The sequence below is a fragment of the Aethalodelphis obliquidens genome, unplaced genomic scaffold (genome assembly GCF_003676395.1).
Source record: "Aethalodelphis obliquidens isolate GAN/ISIS:26980383/991018 unplaced genomic scaffold, ASM367639v1 scaffold62, whole genome shotgun sequence".
Classification (NCBI taxonomy): Eukaryota; Metazoa; Chordata; class Mammalia; order Artiodactyla; family Delphinidae; genus Aethalodelphis; species Aethalodelphis obliquidens.
This window is the reverse complement of record NW_020838006.1, coordinates 9,146,395-9,167,359: the sequence shown is the minus strand read 5'-3', so window position 1 is coordinate 9,167,359 and position 20,965 is coordinate 9,146,395. Positions and strand designations below refer to the sequence as shown.

Here is a 20,965-nt window from a genome sequence, read left to right as displayed (position 1 = left end):
GTCTTCCAATTCATGAGTATAATATATTCTGTAGTGTGCTGGCAAATGTTTAACGACCAGTTCTTGGGGTGGGGAGAGTCCTGACTTGGTAATATTGGCTGATTTCTGTGGTGTAAAAACCCTCAATATGGTCAATTTCAAGATACCAATGTGACATCCCTGAGCACAGAGCTGGAAAGAGATGTGCATGATCAGCCCTCATGAGCTAGTACAATGTGGGGTACAGGCACACCTCGGAGATATGGTGGGGTCGGTTCTACATTTTCTTACTCTCCTCCCCAAATTTTATAATTTTGATGTCCTCTTTTATACCTTCATGTTTATCCTTTTGCTGTTATCATTGCTTTCACAAAATTTTTAAAATTATGACTATTTCATCTACATTTTCAAATTTCTAAGCATAAAGTTGTTCATAAACCTCTTGTTATCTTTCTAATGTCTGTAGGATCCATAATGATGTCTTTATTTCCCCTGACACTGGTAATTTTTACCTTCTCTCAGTTTGATCAGTTTTGCCAGGGACTAAGCAATTTTACTAATCTTTTCAAAGAATTAACTTTTGGCTTTGCTGATCCTACACTATATTTGTTTTCTATTTAATTAAAATGTGTTCTTGTTTTATTATTTCCTTCTTTCCAGCTTCTTTGGGCTTAATTTGCTATTCGTTTCTAATTTTTGAGATGTATACCTAGGTAACTGATTTTCAGACTATTTCTTTTTTTAAATTAATTTAATTTATTTATTTACTTTTGGCTGCGTTGGGTCTTTGTCGCTGAGCGTGGGCTTTCTCTAGTTGCGACGAGTGGGGGCTACTCTTCGTTGTGGTGTGTGGGCTTCTCATTGTGGTGGCTTCTCTTGTTGCAGAGCACAGACTCTAGGCACGCGGGCTCAGTAGTTGTGGCGCACAGGCTTAGCTGCTCCGCGGCATGTGGGATCTTCCTGGACCAGGGCTCGAAGCCGTGTCCCCTGCATTGGCAGGCGGATTCTTAACCACTGTACCACCAGGGAAGCCCTATTTCTTTTCTAATATGTGAACATAAGTCTATACATTTTCCTCTAAGCATGTCTTTAGCTGCATCCCATAAGCTGTGATGTATCATTTAAAGATGATCATTCATTATTTTCTATTTTCTAATTTCCGTTATGACTTCTTTGACTCATGTATCTAGTAACGAATTGCTTAATCTCCAAATATGTGGGGGAGTTTCTAGTTATATATTCGTTATTCAGTCTACTTAGTTCAAGCTCTATATGCTTTCAGTCCTTTGAAATTTGTTAATTCCTTTATGATCCAGCACATAGACAATTTTGGTAAATGTTCCAAGTATACTTTTAAAGAAATTGTACATTGCAATTGCTGAGTACAGTGTTGTATATAACTCAATAAGATATAGTTTGTTAATTATATTGTTCAATTCTTCTGTGTGCTTACTGATATTTTTGTCTACCTGCCCTTTAAGTTTTTGAGAAAAGAATGTGAAAATCTCATGTTTATTATTGTTTTTCTTCTAGACTTGTAAAATTTTGCCTATATATATAATTTTTTTAATATAAATTTATTTACTTATTTAATTTTGGCTGTGTTGGGCCTTCGTTGCTGCACACGGGCTTTCTCTAGTTGCGGTGAGTAGGGGCTACTCTTCGTTGTGGTGTGCGTGCTTCTCATTGAGGTGGCTTCTCTTGTTGCAGAGCATGGGCTCTAGGTGTGCGGGCTTCAATAGTTGTGGCACGAGGGCTCAGTAGTTGTGGCCCATGGGCTCTACAGTGCAGCCTCAGTAGTTGTGGCTCATGGGCTTAGTTACTCTGCGGCTTGTGGGATCTTCCTGGACCAGGGCTCAACCGTGTCCCCTGCATTGGCAGGCAGATTCTTAACCACTGCCCCACCAGGGAAGTCCTGCTTATATATTTTGAGGCTAGGTCATTAGTGTATATAGACTTTATTTTCTTTTTTATTAATTAATTAATTTATTTTTGGCTGCATTGGGTCTTTATTGCTGCACACGGGCTTTCTCTAGTTGCGGTGAGCGGGAGCTACTCTCTGTTGTGGTGTGCAGACTTCTCATTGCAGTGGCTTCTCTTGTTTCGGAGCACAGGCTCTAAGCACGCAGGCTTCAGTAGTTGTGGCACACAGGCTCATTAGTTGTGGCACACAGGCTCATTAGTTGTGGCTTGCAGGCTCTAGAGCGCAGGCTTAGTAGTTGTGGCTCAGGGTTTAGTTGCTCCGCAGCATGTGGGATCTTCCCAGACCAGGGCTCGAACCCATGTCCCCTGTACTGGCAGGTGGATCCTTAACCACTGTGCCACCAGGGAAGTCCCTAGATTTTAAATAGTTGTACCTTTTGGATGGATTTTTAAAAAAACTTTGATCAGTATAAAATGTCCCTCTTCTTTCTTTATTTCTACTAATGCTTCTTGACTTAATGTCTACTTTCTCTGATATTAGCATAGCCACACCAGTTTTTTACCTTTTTTTTTAAAGATCTTCTTTTTGATGTGAATCATTTTTAAAGTCTTTATTGAATTTGTTACAATATTGTTTCTGTTTTATGTTTTGGTTTTTTGGCCATGAGGCACGTGGGATCTAAGCTCCCTGACCAGCGATCAAACCCACAGTCCCTGCATTGGAAGGCGAAGTCTTAATCACTGGACTGCCAGGCAAGTCCCACCAGTTTTCTTTTGGTTAAGGTTTGTCTGATTATATCTTTTTCCATCCTTATATTTTCAATCTTTTAGTATCCTTTTTTTTTTTTTTTAGGAGAAAGAAATTCAGATCATTTTTTTCAAGGCTGGCAGGAACCCACAACAGTTTGTGTGTAACAGACATTACAGTGGGGATTTATATGCTTATTTTTATTTATTTTTTTATTTTTTGGAAAAATTTTTAATAAGTTTATTCATTTATTTATTTTTGGCGGTGTTGGGTCTTTGTTGCTGTGCGCGGGCTTTCTCTAGTTGTGGTGAGTGCACGCTACTCTTCGTTGCGGTGCACAGGCTTCTCATTGTCGTGGCTTGTCTTGTTGCGGAGCACAGGCTCTAGGCGTGCAGGCTTCAGTAGTTGTGGCACGTGGGCTCAGTAGTCGTGGCTTGTGGGCTCTAGAGCTCAGGCTCAGTAGTTGTGGCACACGGGCTTAGTTGCTCCGCAGCATGTGGGATGTTCCCTGGCCAGGGTTCGAACTTGCGTCCCTTGCATTGGCAGGCAGATTCTTAACCACTGCGCCATCAGGGAAGCCCTATATCCTTATTTTTAAAGGTTATCTCACGTTAGCAGCATTTAGTTGGTTTTTGTTCTTCTACCCAGTCTGACGATCCTTCTCTCTTTTTTTTTTGGCCATACTGCGTGGCTTGCAGGATCTTACTTCCCCAATCAGGAATTGAACCCATGCCCTTGGCAGTAAAAGCAGGGAGTCCTGGGCTTCCCTGGTGGCGCAGTGGTTGAGAGTCCGCCTGCCGATGCAGGGGACACGGGTTCGTGCCCCAGTCCGGGAGGATCCCACGTGCCGCGGAGTGGCTGGGCCCGTGGGCCATGGCCGCTGGGCCTGCGCGTCCGGAGCCTGTGCTCCGCAACGGGAGAGGCCACAGCGGTGAGAGGCCCGCGTACAGCAAAAAAAAAAAAAAAAAAAAAAAAAAAAGCAGGGAGTCCTAACCACTGGACCACCAGGAATTCCCTGATCCTTCTTTTTTTTTAAAAAAAATATTTATGTATGTATGTATGTATGTATTTATTTTTGCCTGCGTTGGGTCTTCATTGCTGCATGCAGGCCCTCTCTAGTTGCTACGAGCGGGGGCTACTCTTCACTGTGGTGCGCAGGCTTCTCATTGTGGTGGCTTCTCTTGTTGTGGAGTGTGGGCTCTAGGGCTCTAGGTGCATGGGCTTCAGTAGTTGTAGAACGTGGGCTCAGTAGCTGTGGCTCGTGGGCTCTAGTGCACAGGCTCAGTAGTTGTGGCGCATGGGCTTAGTTGCTCTGTGGCATGTGGGATCTTCCTGGACCAGGGCTCAAACCCGTGTTGCCTGCATTGGCAGGAGGAGTCTTAGCCACTGCATCACCAGGGAAGTCCCTCCTGATCCTTCTTTTTTAATTGAAGTACTTGGTCCATTTAATTACTTCATGTAATTATCAACAAATTTGAGTATAATATAGCTAATTCACTTTGTTATACAGCAGAAACTAATACAACATTGTAAAGCAATTATACTCCAATAAAGATGTTAAAAAATTTTTTGAGTATAAATCTACCATGTTTTTATTTTCTATTTGTACTATCCCCCATGTTCCTTTTTCATTTCTTATCTTCTATTAATCAAATATTTTTTAAAAATTCCATTTCCCCCATTACCTTATTATTTTTATATCATTTTACTATTTGAATAATGATTAGCCCAGAGATTACAACAAGCAACCTTAAATTATTAAAGTTTCCATATTAATTAGCACTTATACACTTCCAAGAGAATCCAAGGATCTTGGAACACTTTAAATCCACTTACCCCTCCCACTTTTGGGGTATAGTTATGTTTTTAATTCTACATATATTTAAATAACATATAATTATTAATAATAACTACATTATTATTATGGTTATGTTACATTTAATATTAATTTACATGTCTTAACAAGTTTACCCTTACTGTTGCTCTTCATTCTTATATTTCTCTACTCCCATATGGTAGACTTTTCTTCTGACTGAAGAATTCCTTTGGTTCAGGTCTTCTGGTGATGAATTATTATTATCTGGTAATGAATTACTAGTTTTTGTTTGTCTGAGAATGTCTTCATTTTATCTTCTTTTTTTTTTTTTCACCACACCGTGTGGCTTGCAATATCTTAGTTCCCCGACCAGGGACTGAACCCAGGCCCTTGGCAGTGAAAGCACTGAGTTCTAACTACTGGACTCCCAGGGAATTCCTTATTTTCACTTTTAAAGAAAATTTTCACTAGGTTTAGAATTCTAGATTGAAAGTTATTTTCTCTCATCACTTTGAAGCTTCCATTCCAATATTTTCTAGCTTCTGTCATTACTGTTAGAAGGCAGTGGGTCTTTTTTCTCTAGATGCTTTAAGATCCTCCCCAAACCCTGTCTTTAGAGCAGAATTTTACTATAATGTGTAAGTATATGTATATAAGTATATGCATAAGGTACAGTTTCTTTATTTTATCCTTCTTAGGGTTGTTAGTGTTTTACTCTATGGCTTGAAGTCTTCATTACTTTTGGATCATTCTCAACTATTTTTTCTTCAAATACTGCTTCTGTGACATTGTCTCCTCTTTTTCTGGGGCTTCAATTACATAACAGACCTGTTTACTATGCCCCATATTTTTTAACGTAGTTTTCTATATTCCTTCATCTTTTTTCTCTTTATACTTCAGCCTGGATCATTTCTACTGACATATCTGCAAGTCTTCCCTTCATCTGTGTCTAATTTGCTGTTAAGCCTTCTATTGAGTACTTCATTTCAGTTCCAGAATTTTCTTTTTTTTTTTGTAGATTCCTCAGGTTATTTACATACAACATTGCCATAACTGGAAGTCTCCACAGAATACATATTTTTAGTGCTTTATTTTGAGATATTAGATATACAAGAGTTGCAGAAATAATCCAGAGAGTTCCCATAAACTCTTCATCTAGCTTCCCCTTATGTTAACATCTTAGATAACAACAGAACAATGACCAAAACTAAGAAATTAAGGTTGGTACCATATATTAACGAAAGAAAGAATTTATGTGGACTTCTCCAGTTTGTCCACTAACATCCTTTCTCTATTCCTGGATCCAATCCAGGATCTGCAGTTGCATTAGGCTGTCATATCTTCTTAGTCTCCTCCAACTTGTGACAGTTTCTCAATCTTTCCTTGTTGTCTGTGACCTTCCATGACCTTGAGCCTTTTAAAGAGTACGGGTCAGTTATTTTGTAGAATGTCTCTCTACAGTGTGTCCTTCAGTTTGAGTTCTCTGATGATTACTCATGAATGGACTGAGGTTGTGCATTATTTGTAGGAATACCACAAAAGTGATGTGCCCTTCCCGGTATATCATATCGGGGTTATATGCTATTGATGTGTCCTATTAGTGGTGATGGTAACCTTAACCACTTGGTTAAATTGGTGTCTTCCAGGATTCTCTACTGTACAGTTACTATTTTTCCTTTGTAATTGCTAAATATTTGGGGAGAGACTATGGAATTATGTTTCTGCTCACACTTCTACCCAATAATTTTAGCATCTATTAGTATGTCTTGCCTGCAGATTTTATTAGTGTGATAGTTAATGGTTAAATTTTTTTTTAGTGTGGGTTTTTTCTTATTTATTTATTTATTTATTTATTTAGGCTGTGTTGGGTCTTTGCTGCTGCGCGCAGGCTTTCTCTAGTCATGGCAAGCGGGGGCTACTCTTCATTGTGATGAGCAGGCTTCTCATTGCAGTGGCTTCTCTTGTTGTAAAGCACAGGCTCTAGGCATGCAGGCTTCAGTAGTTGCAGTATGCGGGCTCAGCAGTTGCAGCATGCGGGCTCTAGAGTGTGCAGGCTTCATAGTTGTGGCACGCAGACTCAGTAGTTGTGGTGCACAGGATCTAGAGCACAGGCTCAGTAGTTGTGGCGCATGGGCTTAGTTGCTCCATGGCATATGGGATCTTCCCAGACCAGGGATCAAACCTGTGTCCCCTGCATTGGCAGGCGGATTCTTAACCACTGTGCCACCAGGGAAGTCCCTAATGATGATTTTTAAATTCTCATTCTTTCTACATTATTAATTAGAATTCTTTCATAACAAAGAGTTGTCCCTTTTCTCCCATTTATTTATTCAGATATTTACTTATATTAGTATGGACTCATGGATATTTACTTTATTCTTTGGGTTATAATCTAATAACATTATTATTTGTTTTGTTGCTTGAGTTGTTTCTCTTTTGGCCATTGGGAGCTCTGTGTCCTTCTGACATGCCCTCTCCCCTACTCACACACACACTCTCTCTCTTTTTCTCTCTCTCTCTAGCACTTCCTTACTTTCTGGCACCACAAGATGCTCTACATTCATTTCCTATTTTCCCTGCCTCAACCCTGGAATCAAACAGTTTTCCAATGAGCCCTGGGTTCCTTTTTTTGGAAAATAGTACTTAGAAACCAAGATCCATAGAACAGGTGTGCTAAATGCTACTAGGGTGTCATTATTTCTCTCTCTCTAGTGGATACAGCCAAGAAACATATGCATGTGTACTAACCAACACATTCACATACATCTACATTTATTCCTGTATTTATCCAACTGTGTGTATGTGCTATCCCCAACATACACACCTATATTTTTTTTTCACACCTATATTTTTAAACCATGAATCCATATTTACACTTCCAAATACAATCTAGCACCATAGAGTTCATTCTAGCATTCCCCTTTTCCTTATATGTAACTTCTTTTTGCAACAGTGAAAAAACCTAATTCTCATTCATATTTTTTTAATTTAAAAGGTTTCATCAGGTCCAGGATCAAGATGGTGGAGTAGCTCATCAAGGACGTGAAGCTCACCTCCTCCCACAAATACATCAAAAATACATCTACACGTGGAACAATTCTCACACAATATCTACTGAACACTGGCAGAAGACCTCAGACCTCTGAAAGGGCAAGAAAATCTCCACATTACCAGGTAGGACAAAAGAAAAAAGCAAAAAATAAAATAAAAGAAAAAGACAGTGAGAAGGGAATCGGAATGGGACCTACAACCCTGGGAGGGAGTTGTGAAAGAGAAAAGATTCCTGCATGCTGTGAAGTCCCCTCACCAGCGGGGAGCTCAGCCAGGAGAGCAGGGGAGCTTCAGAGCCTTGGAGGAGAATGCAGCAACTGGTTTGCAGCAGCTAGAATGGAGAGAGGGACTTCCCTGGTGGTCCAGTGGCTAAGACTCCACACTCCCAATGCAGGGGGACCAGGTTCTATCTCTGGTCAGGGAACTAGATCCCACATGCTGCAACTAAGAGTTCACATGCTGCAACTAGAGATCCTGCATGCCGCAACTAAAAGATCCTACGCATTGCAACTAAAGATCCCGCACTCTGCAATGAAGATCCCGTGTGCTGCAACTAAGACCCAACACAGCCAAATAAATATTTTTTTAAAAACTTAAAAAACATAAAACAAAAGCCATAAAGAAAGATAAAGAAGGACTCTATATAATGACAAAAGGATCAATACAAGAAGAGGATTTTATACTCGTCAACATATATGCACCTAATATAGGAGCACCCAAATATATAAAACAAATACTAACAGACACGGAGAAACTGACAGGAATACAATAATAGTAGGAGACTAACACCCTACTCACATCAATGGACAGATCTAGACAGAAAATCAATAAGGCAACAGAGATCCCAAATGATACAATAGAACAGATAGACTTAATTGATATTTTCAGGACATTACATCCAAAAAAACCAGAACACACTGTTTTCAAGTGCACATGAAACATTCTCTAGGACTTACCACATACTAGGGCACAAAACTAACCTCAACAAATTTAAAAGTATAAAAATTACCTCAAGCATCTTTTCTGACCACAATGGCATGAAACTAGAAATCAACCACAGAAAAAGAAAGGAGAAAAAAACAATTACACGGGGACGGAACAACATGCTACTAAAGAACCAATGGATCAACGATGAAACCAAAGAGAAAATTTAAAAATGCCTTGAGACAAATGACAATGCAAACACAACCATACAAAATCTGTGGGATGCAGCAAAAGTGGTTCTTAGAGGGACATGCATAGCAATATAGTTCTTCCTTCCAAAACAAGAAAAATCTCAAATAACCTAAACTACCACTTAAAAGAATTAGAAAAAGAATTTAAAAAAAACTAAAGTCAGCAGAAGGAAGGAAATAATAAAGACCAGAGAGGAAATAAATAAAATAGAGATTAAAAAAATAATAGAAAAAATCAATAAAACTAAGAGCTGGTTCTTTGAAAGGGTAAACAAGATTGACAAACCTCTGGCCAGGCTCACCAAGAGAAAAAGAGAGAGAACACAAATAAACAAAATAATAAATGAAAAAGGAGACATAACAACTGATAGTGCAGAAATACAAAAAACTGTAAGGGAATACTATCAACAATTATATGCCAACACATTCAACAACCTAGAAGAAATGGACAAGGTTCTAGAAACATAAAGCCCACCAAAACTGAATCAAGAAGAAATAGATTATTTGAACAGACTAATCACTAGAGGTGAAATAGAATCTGTAATTTAAAAATTCCCTACAAACAAAAGTGCAGGACCAGAATTCTACCAAACATACAAAGAACTCATATCAGTCCTTCTTAAACTCTTCCAAAAAACTGAAGAGGAGGGAACACTCCCAAAGATATTCTATGAAGCCACCATCACCCTGATACCCAAACCAAAGACACCACCAAAAAAGAAAATTACAGGCCAATATCTTTGATGAATATAGATGCGAAAATTCTCAAAAAATATTAGCAAATATTAGAAAATATTAGCAAACCAAATCCAACAACACATAAAAAAGATCATACACCACGATCAAGTGGGATTCATCACAAGCTCACAAGAATGGTTCAACATATGCAAATCAATCAATGTGATACCCACAGAAACAAAAGACAAAAACCACATTATCATCTCAATAGATGCAGAAAAAGCATTTGACAAAATACTACATCCATTCATGATAAAAACTCTTAACAAAATGGGTAGAGAGGGAACATATCTCAACACAATAAAAGCTATTTATGACAAACCTACAGCCAGTATAATAGTCGATGGTGAAAAGCTGAAAGACTTCCCGCTAAAATCTGGAACTAGACAAGGATGCCCACTCTCATCATTTCTATTCAATATAGTATTGGAAGTCCTTGCCACAGCAATCAGACAAGAAAAAGAAATAAAAGGTATCCAAATTGACAGAGAAGAGGTAAAACTGTCATTATATGCAGATGACATGATTCTATATATAGAAAACCCTAGCAACTCCACACAAAAACTACTAGAACTGATAAACAAATTCAGCAAGGTAGCAGGATACAAGATTAACTTCCAAAATATACAAACAGCTCATACAACTTAACAACAAAAAAGAACCCAATCAAAAAATGGGCAGAAGACCCAAATAGACATTTCTCCAAGTAAGAAATACAAATGGCCAAGAGGTACATGAAAAGATGCTCAACATCGCTAATTATTAGAGAAATGCAAATCAAAACTACAGTGAGGTACCACCTCACACCAGTCAGAATGGTCATCATTAAAAACTCTACAAATAACGAATGCTGGAGAGGATGTGGAGAAGAAGGAACTCTCCTACACTGCTGGAGGGAATGTAAGTTGGTACAGCCACTACTGAAAATAGTACGGAATGTTCTTGAGAAAACTAAAAATAGAATTACCAGCAATCCCACTCCTGGGCATGTATCCAAACAAAACTCTAATGCACCCCTGTGTTCATAGCAGCACTATTCACAATAGCCAAGACATGGAAATAACCTAAATGTCCATCGACAGAGGAATGGATAAAGAAGATGTGGTGTGTACATACAATGGATTATTACTCAGCCATAAAAAAAGAGCAAAATAATGCCATTTGCAGCAACGTGAGATTATCATACTAAGTGAAGTAAGCCACAAAGAGAAAGGCAAATACCATATGACATCACTTACATATGGAATCCAAATTATGACACAAATGAACCTATCTATGAAACAGAAACAGAGTTATGGACATAGAGAACAAACTTGTGGTTGCCAAGGGGGAGGGGGGAGGGGGACGGATGGAGTCAGAGATTGGGGTTAGCAGATGTAAGCTATTATATATGGAATGGATAAACAACAAGGTCCTACTGTACAGCACACAGAACTATATTCAGTATCCTATGATAAACCTTAATGGAAAAGAATATTAAAAAAAGAATGTATATATGTATAACTGAATCACTTTGCTATACATCAGAAATTAACACAACGTTATAAATAAACTATACTTCAATAAAAACAAAAATTCCCCAAATTAAAAAATAAATAGAAGTTTTCATCAGTGTCAACACAAGTTTATAAAAAAATGATACTGTTCCCAATAAAGATGTTAAAAAAAAAATGATACTGTAACTCCTTCCCTGAAATGTGCTAATTATGTATGATTCTCTGTGCAGTGTAAGTGGCTTCTTCCAGCCATATGTACTCAGATCTTACTCATAATCATTATGCTGTGCTTTGATTAATTTTAACATTATTTTACATATACTTCACTATATATTTTTTTAAATTAAATTTATTTTTTATACAGCAGGTCTCCCTCTATATTTAACCATTTTGCATATTTAGTGACCTTACGAAACCATCTGTAAGCTGTCATTCACCACCTTATCGAAACCCCTTGGGAAGATCTCAGACAAGACGTTAGAGTAGAAGGACGTGAGTTTAGCCCTTCTTATGAAAACACCCAAATCACAAGTAACTGCTGAACAATCATTGACAAAAAAATGCTGGAACCTACCAAAAAAGATATCCTACATCTAAAGACAAAGAAGCCACAACAAGACGGCAGGAGGGATGCAATCATGATAAAATCAAATCCCATATCTGCCAGGTGGGTGACCCACAAACAAACCCTTTGAGAAGTACACACACACACACACACACACACATACACACACACTCTTTTTTTTTTTTTTTTTTTTAGTAAAATGAGGCCCCTTTCATTTGTTCTTGATATACCTTGCATCAGGGGCAGGCAAGGCTAAGAGGTAGACCCATATTCAAGTATTCAAGTAATTCAGTCAGTGGACCTACTATATGCCAGCACTAATAATAAAATGATAACATAAACCTAGAAATAGCCCCTGCCCATGTGGGTTTCAATCTAGTGGGGAAGATAAATAAAAGTGTGTCACAGGGACTTCCCTGGTGGCACAGTGGTTAAGAATCTGCCTGCCAATGCAGGGGACAAGGGTTTGAGCCCTGGTCCCGGAAGATCCCACATGCCATGGAGCAACTAAGCCCATGTGCCACAGCTACTGAGCCTGTGCTCTACAGCTCATGAACCACAACTACTGAGCCCACGTGCCACAACTACTGAAGCCCACACTCCTAGAGCCCGTGCTCTGCACCAAGAGAAGCCACCGCAATGAGAAGCCTGCACACCACAAGGAAGAGTAGCCCTGGCTCACCGCAACTAGAGAAAGCCCGCGCATGGCAACAAAGACCCAACACAGCCAAAAATAAATAAGTAAAAATTTACAAAAGAAAAAAAAGAATAGTAATTTGTGTTAATAAAGAAGCTTTTCAAAAATAATTGTGCCACAGAAGAGTAAAGACAGGAGGGGAAGATGGTCCTATGCAACCTAAGCTCACCTCATCTACAGGCTCCACAGTGGACACTTGCAGGTCCTAAGGAAATGGCTTTTGTATGTCCCTGGGCAGCCATCCCTTTGCCCCATTCCATGCCCAAACTGAAATTATTTCAGCTCCCTTTCTCTTGAGTCTCTGCCAACTTTTCCAACTGTCTTTGAAATGTGATGACCAGACACAGAAATCCCAAGCACACAAGTCCAAAAGAGAATACATAACTGTTGAGTTCAAGAAGTAAACAAAATGCTTTCTTTAACATTTAGCCCAAAAGCCTGACATCTTAGTCTGCTTTTGCTATGGGTGGATGAGAGTTCCTAAAGAATTATGGCTTTGCAAGTGCTCTTTAAACTGTAAAGTACAATCCATGTGTGTGTGAAGGGACTGTCATCATTAAGAATAGCTGTCTTTGCATATGGTGAGCAGAACTGGTGACTGCTAAGCTTGGTCTTGACCTGATTCCCCAGGATGGAAGGAGGCTAGCAGCAAGAGGGAAACTAGGAAAAGGAATGAGAAAGGTCTCTACATATTGCTCTTGAAGTAATCACTAGACATACTGTTAAGTGAAAAAAGCAAGGTGTGGACAGTAAGAAGGAGAAAGGGTTCAAATATATATCTACATATTTGCTTATGATTCCAAAAAGAAACAATGGAAGAACCCAAACTAATAGAAATAGTTATCTATAGAGGTAAGGAGAATTTAAGGAAGAGGGGATATAAACAGAAGTTTGAGGGAAAGTTTTTTTAAAAACAGGAAATAACAGGTAATAAATGCAGAAAGAATAACAGAATTAGAAGTCACCCTTTTATAACCCCTAATTAAAAAAAATTGATCTAGGCAACAATCACCTAATGCTACTAAAACCATTAAATAAAACATTGATAAAAACTTTATAAAGGATGAATTAGGCTCATAAAACCTGAAGCCATTCATCACCAACAATAGGAAAACCGAGTATCACGTTCTCCTGATGGGATTCAACAAGAAATATACACCACAACCAAAGAAGTATTCTTGCCAAAAAAATTTAAAAATTAAAAAAAACTTGAACATGAATCTAATCAAACCTCTACATCTGACAAGTTTATAAAATACATGGAGGATAAAGGAATATGTTTAATGTCACCAAATAAAGCAATTAGCGAGAGTCAAACTGAGACAAGAAGGCAGAGTAAAAGGACTTCAGTTCAACTCCTCTCACAAAAACACCAAAATCACAACTAACTGCTGAACAACCATCAACAAAAAAACTCAAACCTACCAAAAAAGATATTCTGCACCCAAAGACAAAGAAGCCACAACGAGATGGTAGGAGGGGCACTTTTCTGATATAATCAAATCCCATAACCACTGGGTGGGCAACCCACAAAGTGGAAAATAATTATATTGCAAAGGTTCTCCCATAGGAGTAAGAGTTCCAAGCCCCACGTCAGGCTCCCCAGACTGGGCATCTGGCATCAGGAGGAGGAGCCCCCAGAGCATTCGGCTTTGAAGGCCAGTGGGGCTTGAGTGCAGGAGCTCCACAGGATTGGGGGAAACAAAGACTCCACTCTTGGAGGGCGCACACAAGGTTTCACGTGCACTGGGACTCAGGGCAAAGCAGTAACTCCATAGGAGCCTGGGCCAGACCCACCTGTGGGTCTTGGAGGGTCTCCTGGGGAGGTGGGGGTCAGCTGTGGCTCACTGTGGAGGCAAGGACACTGGTGGCGGATGCCCCAGGGAATACCCATCAGCGTGAGCTCTCCCAGAGGTTGCCATTTTGGCACTGAGACCAGACATCACCAAACAGCCTGCACTTCTCCAGTGCTGGGACATCTCAGGCCAAACAACCAACAGGGTGGGAACACAGGCCCACCCACCAGAAGACAGGCTGCCTAAAGACATCCTGACCCCACAGCTGCTTATAAACACAAATTTTGACACGAGCCAGCCCACCAGAGGGATATGACCCAGCTCCACCCACCAGTGGGCAGGCACCAGTCCCTCCCACCAGGAAGCCTGCACAAGCACCTGGACCAACCTCACACACCAGGGGGCAGACACCAGAGGCAAGAACTATAATCCTGCAGCCTGAGGAATGGAGGCCACAAACACAGAAAGTTAGACAAAATGAAAAGACAGAGAAGTACAGCTGTTCCACTATGAGATTAGAAATCAATGACAAGAAAAAAACTAAAAAACACAAACACATGGAGGTTAAACAATATGTTACTAAACAACCAACAGATCACTGAAGAAATCAAAGAGGAAATAAAGAACTACCTAGAGACCAATGAAAATGAAAACACAATGGTCCAAAGCCTATGGGATGCAGCAAAAGCACTTTTAAGAGGGAAGTTTATAGCAATACACTCTTACCTCAGGAAAGAAGAAAAATCTCAAATAAACATCCTAACGTTGTGCTTAAAGCAACTAGAGAAAGAAGAACAAGCAAAACCCAAAGTTAGGGACTTCCCTAGTGGTCCAGTGGTAAAGAAACTGCCTTCCAATGCAGAGGACACGGGTGCGATTCCTGGTTGGGGAACTAAGATCCCACATGCTGCAGGGCAACTAAGCCCGCACACCACAACTACAGAGCCCACATACCCTGGAGCCCACGCGCCACAACTAGAGAGAGAAAACCTGCATGCCACAACTAGAAAGAAGCCTGTGCGCCGCAATGAAGATCCCACGCACTGCAATGAAAGATACCACATGCTGCAACGAAGGCCCCACGTGCCACAACTAAGACCCGACACAGCCAAAAAATAATTAATTAATTAATTAAAATTTTTAAAATAAAAACCAAAGTTAGTTGAAGGAAAGAAATCATAAAGATCAGAGCAGAAATAAATGAAATAGAGATGAAGAGAACAATAGAAAAGATCAATGAAACAAAAAAGTCAGTTCTTTGAAAAGATAAACAAAATTGATAAACCTTTAACCAGACTCATCAAGAAAAAAAGGGAGAGGGCTCAAATCAATAAAATCAGAAATGAAGAAGAAGTGACAATGGACACCACAGAAACACAAAGGATCATAAGAGACTACTACAAGCAACTATATGCCAATAAAATAGACAACCTAGAAGAAATGGACAATTTCTTAGAAAGGTACAACCTTCCAAGACTGAACCAGGAAGAAATAGAAAATATGAACAGACAAATCACAATTACTGAAATTGAAGCTGTAGTTTAAAAACTTCCAACAAACAAAAAAGTCCAGGACCAGAAGGCTTCACAGGAGAATTCTATCAAACATTTAAAGACTTAACATCTGTCCTTCTGAAACTCTTCCAAAAAATTGCAGAGGAAGGAATACTCCTAAACTCATTCTATGAGGCCACCATCACCCTGATACTAAAACCAGACAAAGATACTACAAAAAAAGAAAATTACAGGCCAAAATCACTGATGAACATGGATGCAAAAATTATCAACAAAATACTAGCAAACCAAATCCAACAATACATTAAAAGGATCATACATCATGATCAAGTGGGATTTATCCCAGGGATGCAAGGATTTTTCAATACCCACAAATCAGTCAGTGTGATATACCACATCAACAAATTGAAGAATAAAAACCATATGATCATCACAATAGATGCAGAAAAAGCTTCTGACAAAATTCAACACTCATTTATGATAAAGACTTTCCAGAAAGTGGGCATAGAGGGAACTCACCTCAACATAAAAAAGGCCATATGACAAACCCACAGCTAACATCATACTCAACGTCGGAAAACTGAAAGCATTTCCTCTAAGATCAGGAAAAAGACAAGGAGGTCCATTCTCACCACCATTATTCAACATAGTTTTAGAAGTCCTAGCCATGGCAATCAGAGAAGAAAAAGAAATAAAAGGAATCCAAATTGGCAAAGAAGTAGAACTGTCACTGTTTGCAGATGACATGATACGATACACAGAAGAGCCTAAAGATGCTACCAGGAAACTACTACAGCTCATCAGTGAATTCGGTAAGGTTGCAGGAAACAAAATTATTACACAGAAATCTCTTGCATTGCTATACACTAACAACAAAAGATCAGAAAGAGAAATTAAGGAAACAATCCCATTTACCATCACATCAAAAAGAATAAAATACCTAGGAATAAACATGCCTAAGGAGGCAAAAGACCTGTACTCTGAAAACTATAGGACACTGATGAAAGAAATTGCAGATGACACAAACAGATGGAAAGATACACCATGTTCTTTGATTGGAAGAATCGATATTGTCAAAATGACTATACTACCTAAGGCAATCTACAGATTCGATGCAATCCTTATTAAATTACCAGTGGCATTTTTCACAGAATTAGAACAAAAAACTTTACAATTTGTATGGAGACACAAAAGACCCTGAATAGCCAAAGCAATCCTGAAAAAGAAAAACAGATCTGGAGGAATCAGACTCCCTGACTTCAGACTATACTACAAAGCTACAGTAATCAAAACAGTTTGGTATTGGCACAAAAACAGAAATATAGATCAATGAACAGGACAGAAAGCCCAGAAATAAACCCACACACCTATGGTCAATTACTCTGTGACAAGGGAGGCAAGAACATACAGTGGAGAAAGGACAGTCTTTTCAATAAATGGTGCTGGGAAAAATGGACAGCTACAGGTAAAAAATGAAATTAGAACACTCTCTAACACCATACACAAAAATAAACTCAAAATGGATTAAAGACCTAAATGTAAGGCCTGATACTATAAAACTCTTAGAGGAAAACACAGGCAGGACACTCTTTGACATGAATTGCAGCAATATCTTTTTCAATCCACCTCCTAGAGTAATGGAAATAAAAACAAAAATAAACAAGTGGGATCTAATTAAACTTAAAAGCTTCTGCACAGCAAAGGAAACCATAAACAAAACAAAAAGACAACCCACAGAATGGGAGAAAATATTTGCAAATGATGAGACCGACAAGGGATTAATCTCCAAAATATACAAACAGCTCATGCAGCTCAACATAAAAAAAAAACCAACCAAATAAAAAAATGGGCAGAAGATCTCAATAGACATTTCTCCAAAGAAGACATATAGATGGCCAAAAAGCACATGAAAAGATGTTCAACATCACTAATTATTAGAGAAATGCAAATCGAAACTACAACCAGTCAGAATGGACTTCATCAAAAACTCTATAAACAATAAAAGCTGGAGAGGGTGCGGAGAAAAGGGAACCCTCCTACACTGTTGGTGGGAATGTAAATTGGTAACATCATTATGGAGAATAGTATCGAGGTTCCTTAAAACTAAATAGAACTACCATATAATCCACCAATCCTGCTGCTGGGTATATATCCGGAGAAAACCATAATTCGAAAAGATATATGCACCCTAATGTTCACTGCAGCACTATTTACAATAGCGAAGACATGAAAGCAACCTAAATGTCCATCAACAGATGAATGGATAAAGAAGATATGGTACCTATATAGAATGAAATATGACTCAGCCATAAAAAAGAATGAAAGAATGCCATTTGCAGCAATGTGGATGGACCTAAAGTTTATCATACTAAGTGAAGTAAGTCAGACAGAGAAAGACAAATATCATATGGTATCACTTACAGGTGGATTCTAAAAAAATTGATACAAATGAACTTATATAAAAACAGAAACAGACTCACAGACTTTGAAAACAAACTTACGGTTATCAAAGGGAAAAGGTGGGAGGAGGGGTAAATTAGGAGTTTGGGATATAACATATATACATTACTACATATAAAACAGATAATCAACAAGGACCTACTGTATAACACAGGGGACTCTACTCAGTATTCTGTAATAACCTATATGGGAAAAGAATCTGACAAAGAATGTATATATGTATACGTATAACTGAATCACTTTGCTGTACACCTGAAACTGACACAACATTGTAAATCGACTGTACTCTAATATAAAATAAAAATTAAACTAAAAAAACAAAAAATAAAGCAATTAGCCAAATCCAGAATATAAGAAATTACAGTTTCTTCTACAAATAAATGGCATTTTTAAAAAGAAAAGGATGGAGCAGCAATTATAAACTAAGGGAGAAATAAGAGATACTTTAACCAAATGCAATGTTTGAATTCTGACTCAAAGAAACCAATTATAAATTGACTTTTTAAAAAAAATAAATAGCTAAAAATCAGATGTGGATGTATATTGGTTGATATTAAGGAATCACTGTTAATATTGCTGGGTATGATGATGGTTATTCTTTAATAGTCCTTATCTGGGGCTTCCCTGGTGGCACAGTGGTTGAGAGTCCGCCTGCCTATGCAGGGGACATGGGTTCGTGCCCTGGTCCGGGAAGATCCCACATGCTGCGGAGCGGTTAGGCCCATGAGCCATGGCCACTGAGCCTGCGCATCCAGAGCCTGTGCTTCGCAACGGGAGAGGCCACAACAGTGAGAGGCCCGCATACCGCAAAAAAAATAAATAACTAAAATAGTCCTTATCTGTTAGAGATACTCACTTAAGTATTAACTGAAGAATGACATGCTATCGAAGCTTTTCCTTAAAATACTCCAGTGAATGCATGTGCACACAGACACACATACATGAAGTTGTGAGGATAACAGATGAAACCAGATTTGCAGAATGTAGGTAACTGTTGAAGCTGGGTGATGGGCACATCAGCGTTCTTTACAGTCTTTTCCCTAGTTTTGTGTATGGCCTGTGTGTGTGTGTGTGTGTGTGTGTGTGTGTGTGTGTGTGTGTGTATGGTTTTAAAATTTCACAGCAAAGACTTTTAAAAATAAGGAAGCAGAGTGGGATGTGTAAAGAAACCAGAGTCCTACCTCATAAACTTGTCCAATTTCATAATCTGTGAAAAATGCGATTGAGGGCTTAGCTAGAAACACTGGAGTATCAGCACAACTGTGGGAGGACAAGAAAGGGTGAGAAAGGCTGTTAGTTTCATCCATGTGACTGATTCATGGAAAAGAAATACATCCAAGCCATCAAAGAGATAGGCAATGTGTCATCTGTTGGCTTTTGTTGTTGTTAGAGCAGGTCACAAAAGAGCTTTACAGCGAGATCAAATCTTTGTGAAAACACATATATCTACATATTTCGTTTTCAATATGCAGAGGAAAAACTCTGGAAGCTTAAACACCAATACGTTAATTGGGTTTTTAATATAGGTGCTAGTTTTCTTGGCAAATCTTTTCCGATTTTTCTTAATAAAAAGATATTTAATAAAGAAACATTAATCGTTTTAAGTCCATTAAAATTATGAACCAGTGAAGCAACTCATTCCCTTCATACGGACAATTATTGAAATATAGCCAAAGGCACTCTCTTAAAGAAACATCACAATTTATACTAATTATTTGTCATTACACAGATTTTAAACATTTTTATTATCCAAGACACATGAATTTAATGTAAGGAGCACAAGGCTATAGAAATGTCTCCCACTTGATCCAGACCATTCAGATATAAACAAGAGCCAACACTAATCCCTATTCCTCAAGACTGGCAGGTCAGAAGAGCACAACCCAGGACTCTGGGGGTGTCCAAAGGCCACGCCTGAAGGCAGTCCCGAAGCCCTGCTCTATTCGGACACTGACACCCCGCCCCCAAACGTCTAGGATCCTCCAGAAGCCAAAGCAGACTCAGGACCTTCTGAGTTTTCCTCTGCAGGGTCAGATTTTCTGAGAATACGAGTCAGGAAAAAACACACCTCTCTTCCAGCTCTCCATCCTGGAATTTTCCTATCAGTGCTGACTTCTTGGGAGGAAAGAGAAGAGACGTGCCTCCAAACGGAGTGTTAGGAGGGAAAAAGCGAGGGTTTTTCAGGAAGCGGTTCCGACTCTCCATCCTGGCGAGCAGAAGCCGCTCCAGCTGCCTCTGGGGCACACGTAAATGGTTCATCCAGTTTTTATTCTTCGGTGAACCTGTTTTCTTTGAAACACGAGAAAAGGATAGTGTCAACGACAAGCGGTGGGGCTGTGTGTGTTGATATCTTGCCGACTTCATGATCCACAGGTGGCCAAGGACACCCTCCTCTCTATTTTGCTGTGGCTTCATCACAATGTTGTGTGTCACCAGGAGCCCCTTCCCCCTTGTCATCGCCCTGCCTCACCGCCCACACACTCACAGGCTTCAGCATTCACCTCGGCAGTTGCTCTGGATCTGAGTTTGCCCTTAAAAGATGAGTCCCATGTCAGGCTGTCCATGGTGTAGTCTGTCTCCTCTTCAGACTGAGAGGGCATCTTCCTGCAGGCAAGCTTCTTGGTCAGCTCTATCTTTGGGACAGAACGTTTCTCAAAACTAAATGTCAGTTTTGAATATCCAGGGACAAAGGCACCTGTAGCACCAGGAAAAAAAATAAGTTACTATACCAAGGTGACGAGGTGGACGCTTCCAAGATGACTTAATGAAACCACCAAAGGCACAATTAGCTTGGTATTCTTTTCCCCCTAAATGTTCATATTTCCTACCCCAGATGTAATTGCCCTGCAGTGTATCAATTACTCCTGGAACTTACTCTGCATCCTCGAGACTTAGGACTAGAGTGTTCATGTATTTGTTCAGTTGCCAAACATGGTCAAGAACATGAGTGGACCGTTGTCACGCACACGCATGTACACGTACATCATATGTGAACATGCTTTTTAAA

The 20,965-nt window shown here is 39.3% G+C and overlaps 1 protein-coding gene across 19 annotated transcripts in view; it reads right to left on the bottom strand.

The window, feature by feature from the left end:
* The window catches only part of DLEC1 (DLEC1 cilia and flagella associated protein), a 104,696-nt gene that overhangs the window by 46,697 nt on the left and 37,034 nt on the right, over nt 1-20,965 (bottom strand). For 16 of the 19 annotated variants that reach the window (XM_027088100.1, XM_027088104.1, XM_027088105.1 and 13 more), the window contains exons 5-7: nt 20,460-20,653; nt 20,027-20,247; nt 19,140-19,218 (exon numbers count right to left, since the gene is read on the bottom strand). In XM_027088100.1, coding sequence (XP_026943901.1) covers nt 19,140-19,218; nt 20,027-20,247; nt 20,460-20,653 — 494 coding nt within the window. The remainder of the gene's footprint in view (nt 1-19,139; nt 19,219-20,026; nt 20,248-20,459; nt 20,654-20,965) is intronic. The other 3 variants (XM_027088111.1, XM_027088114.1, XM_027088112.1) reach the window with 1 other exon arrangement.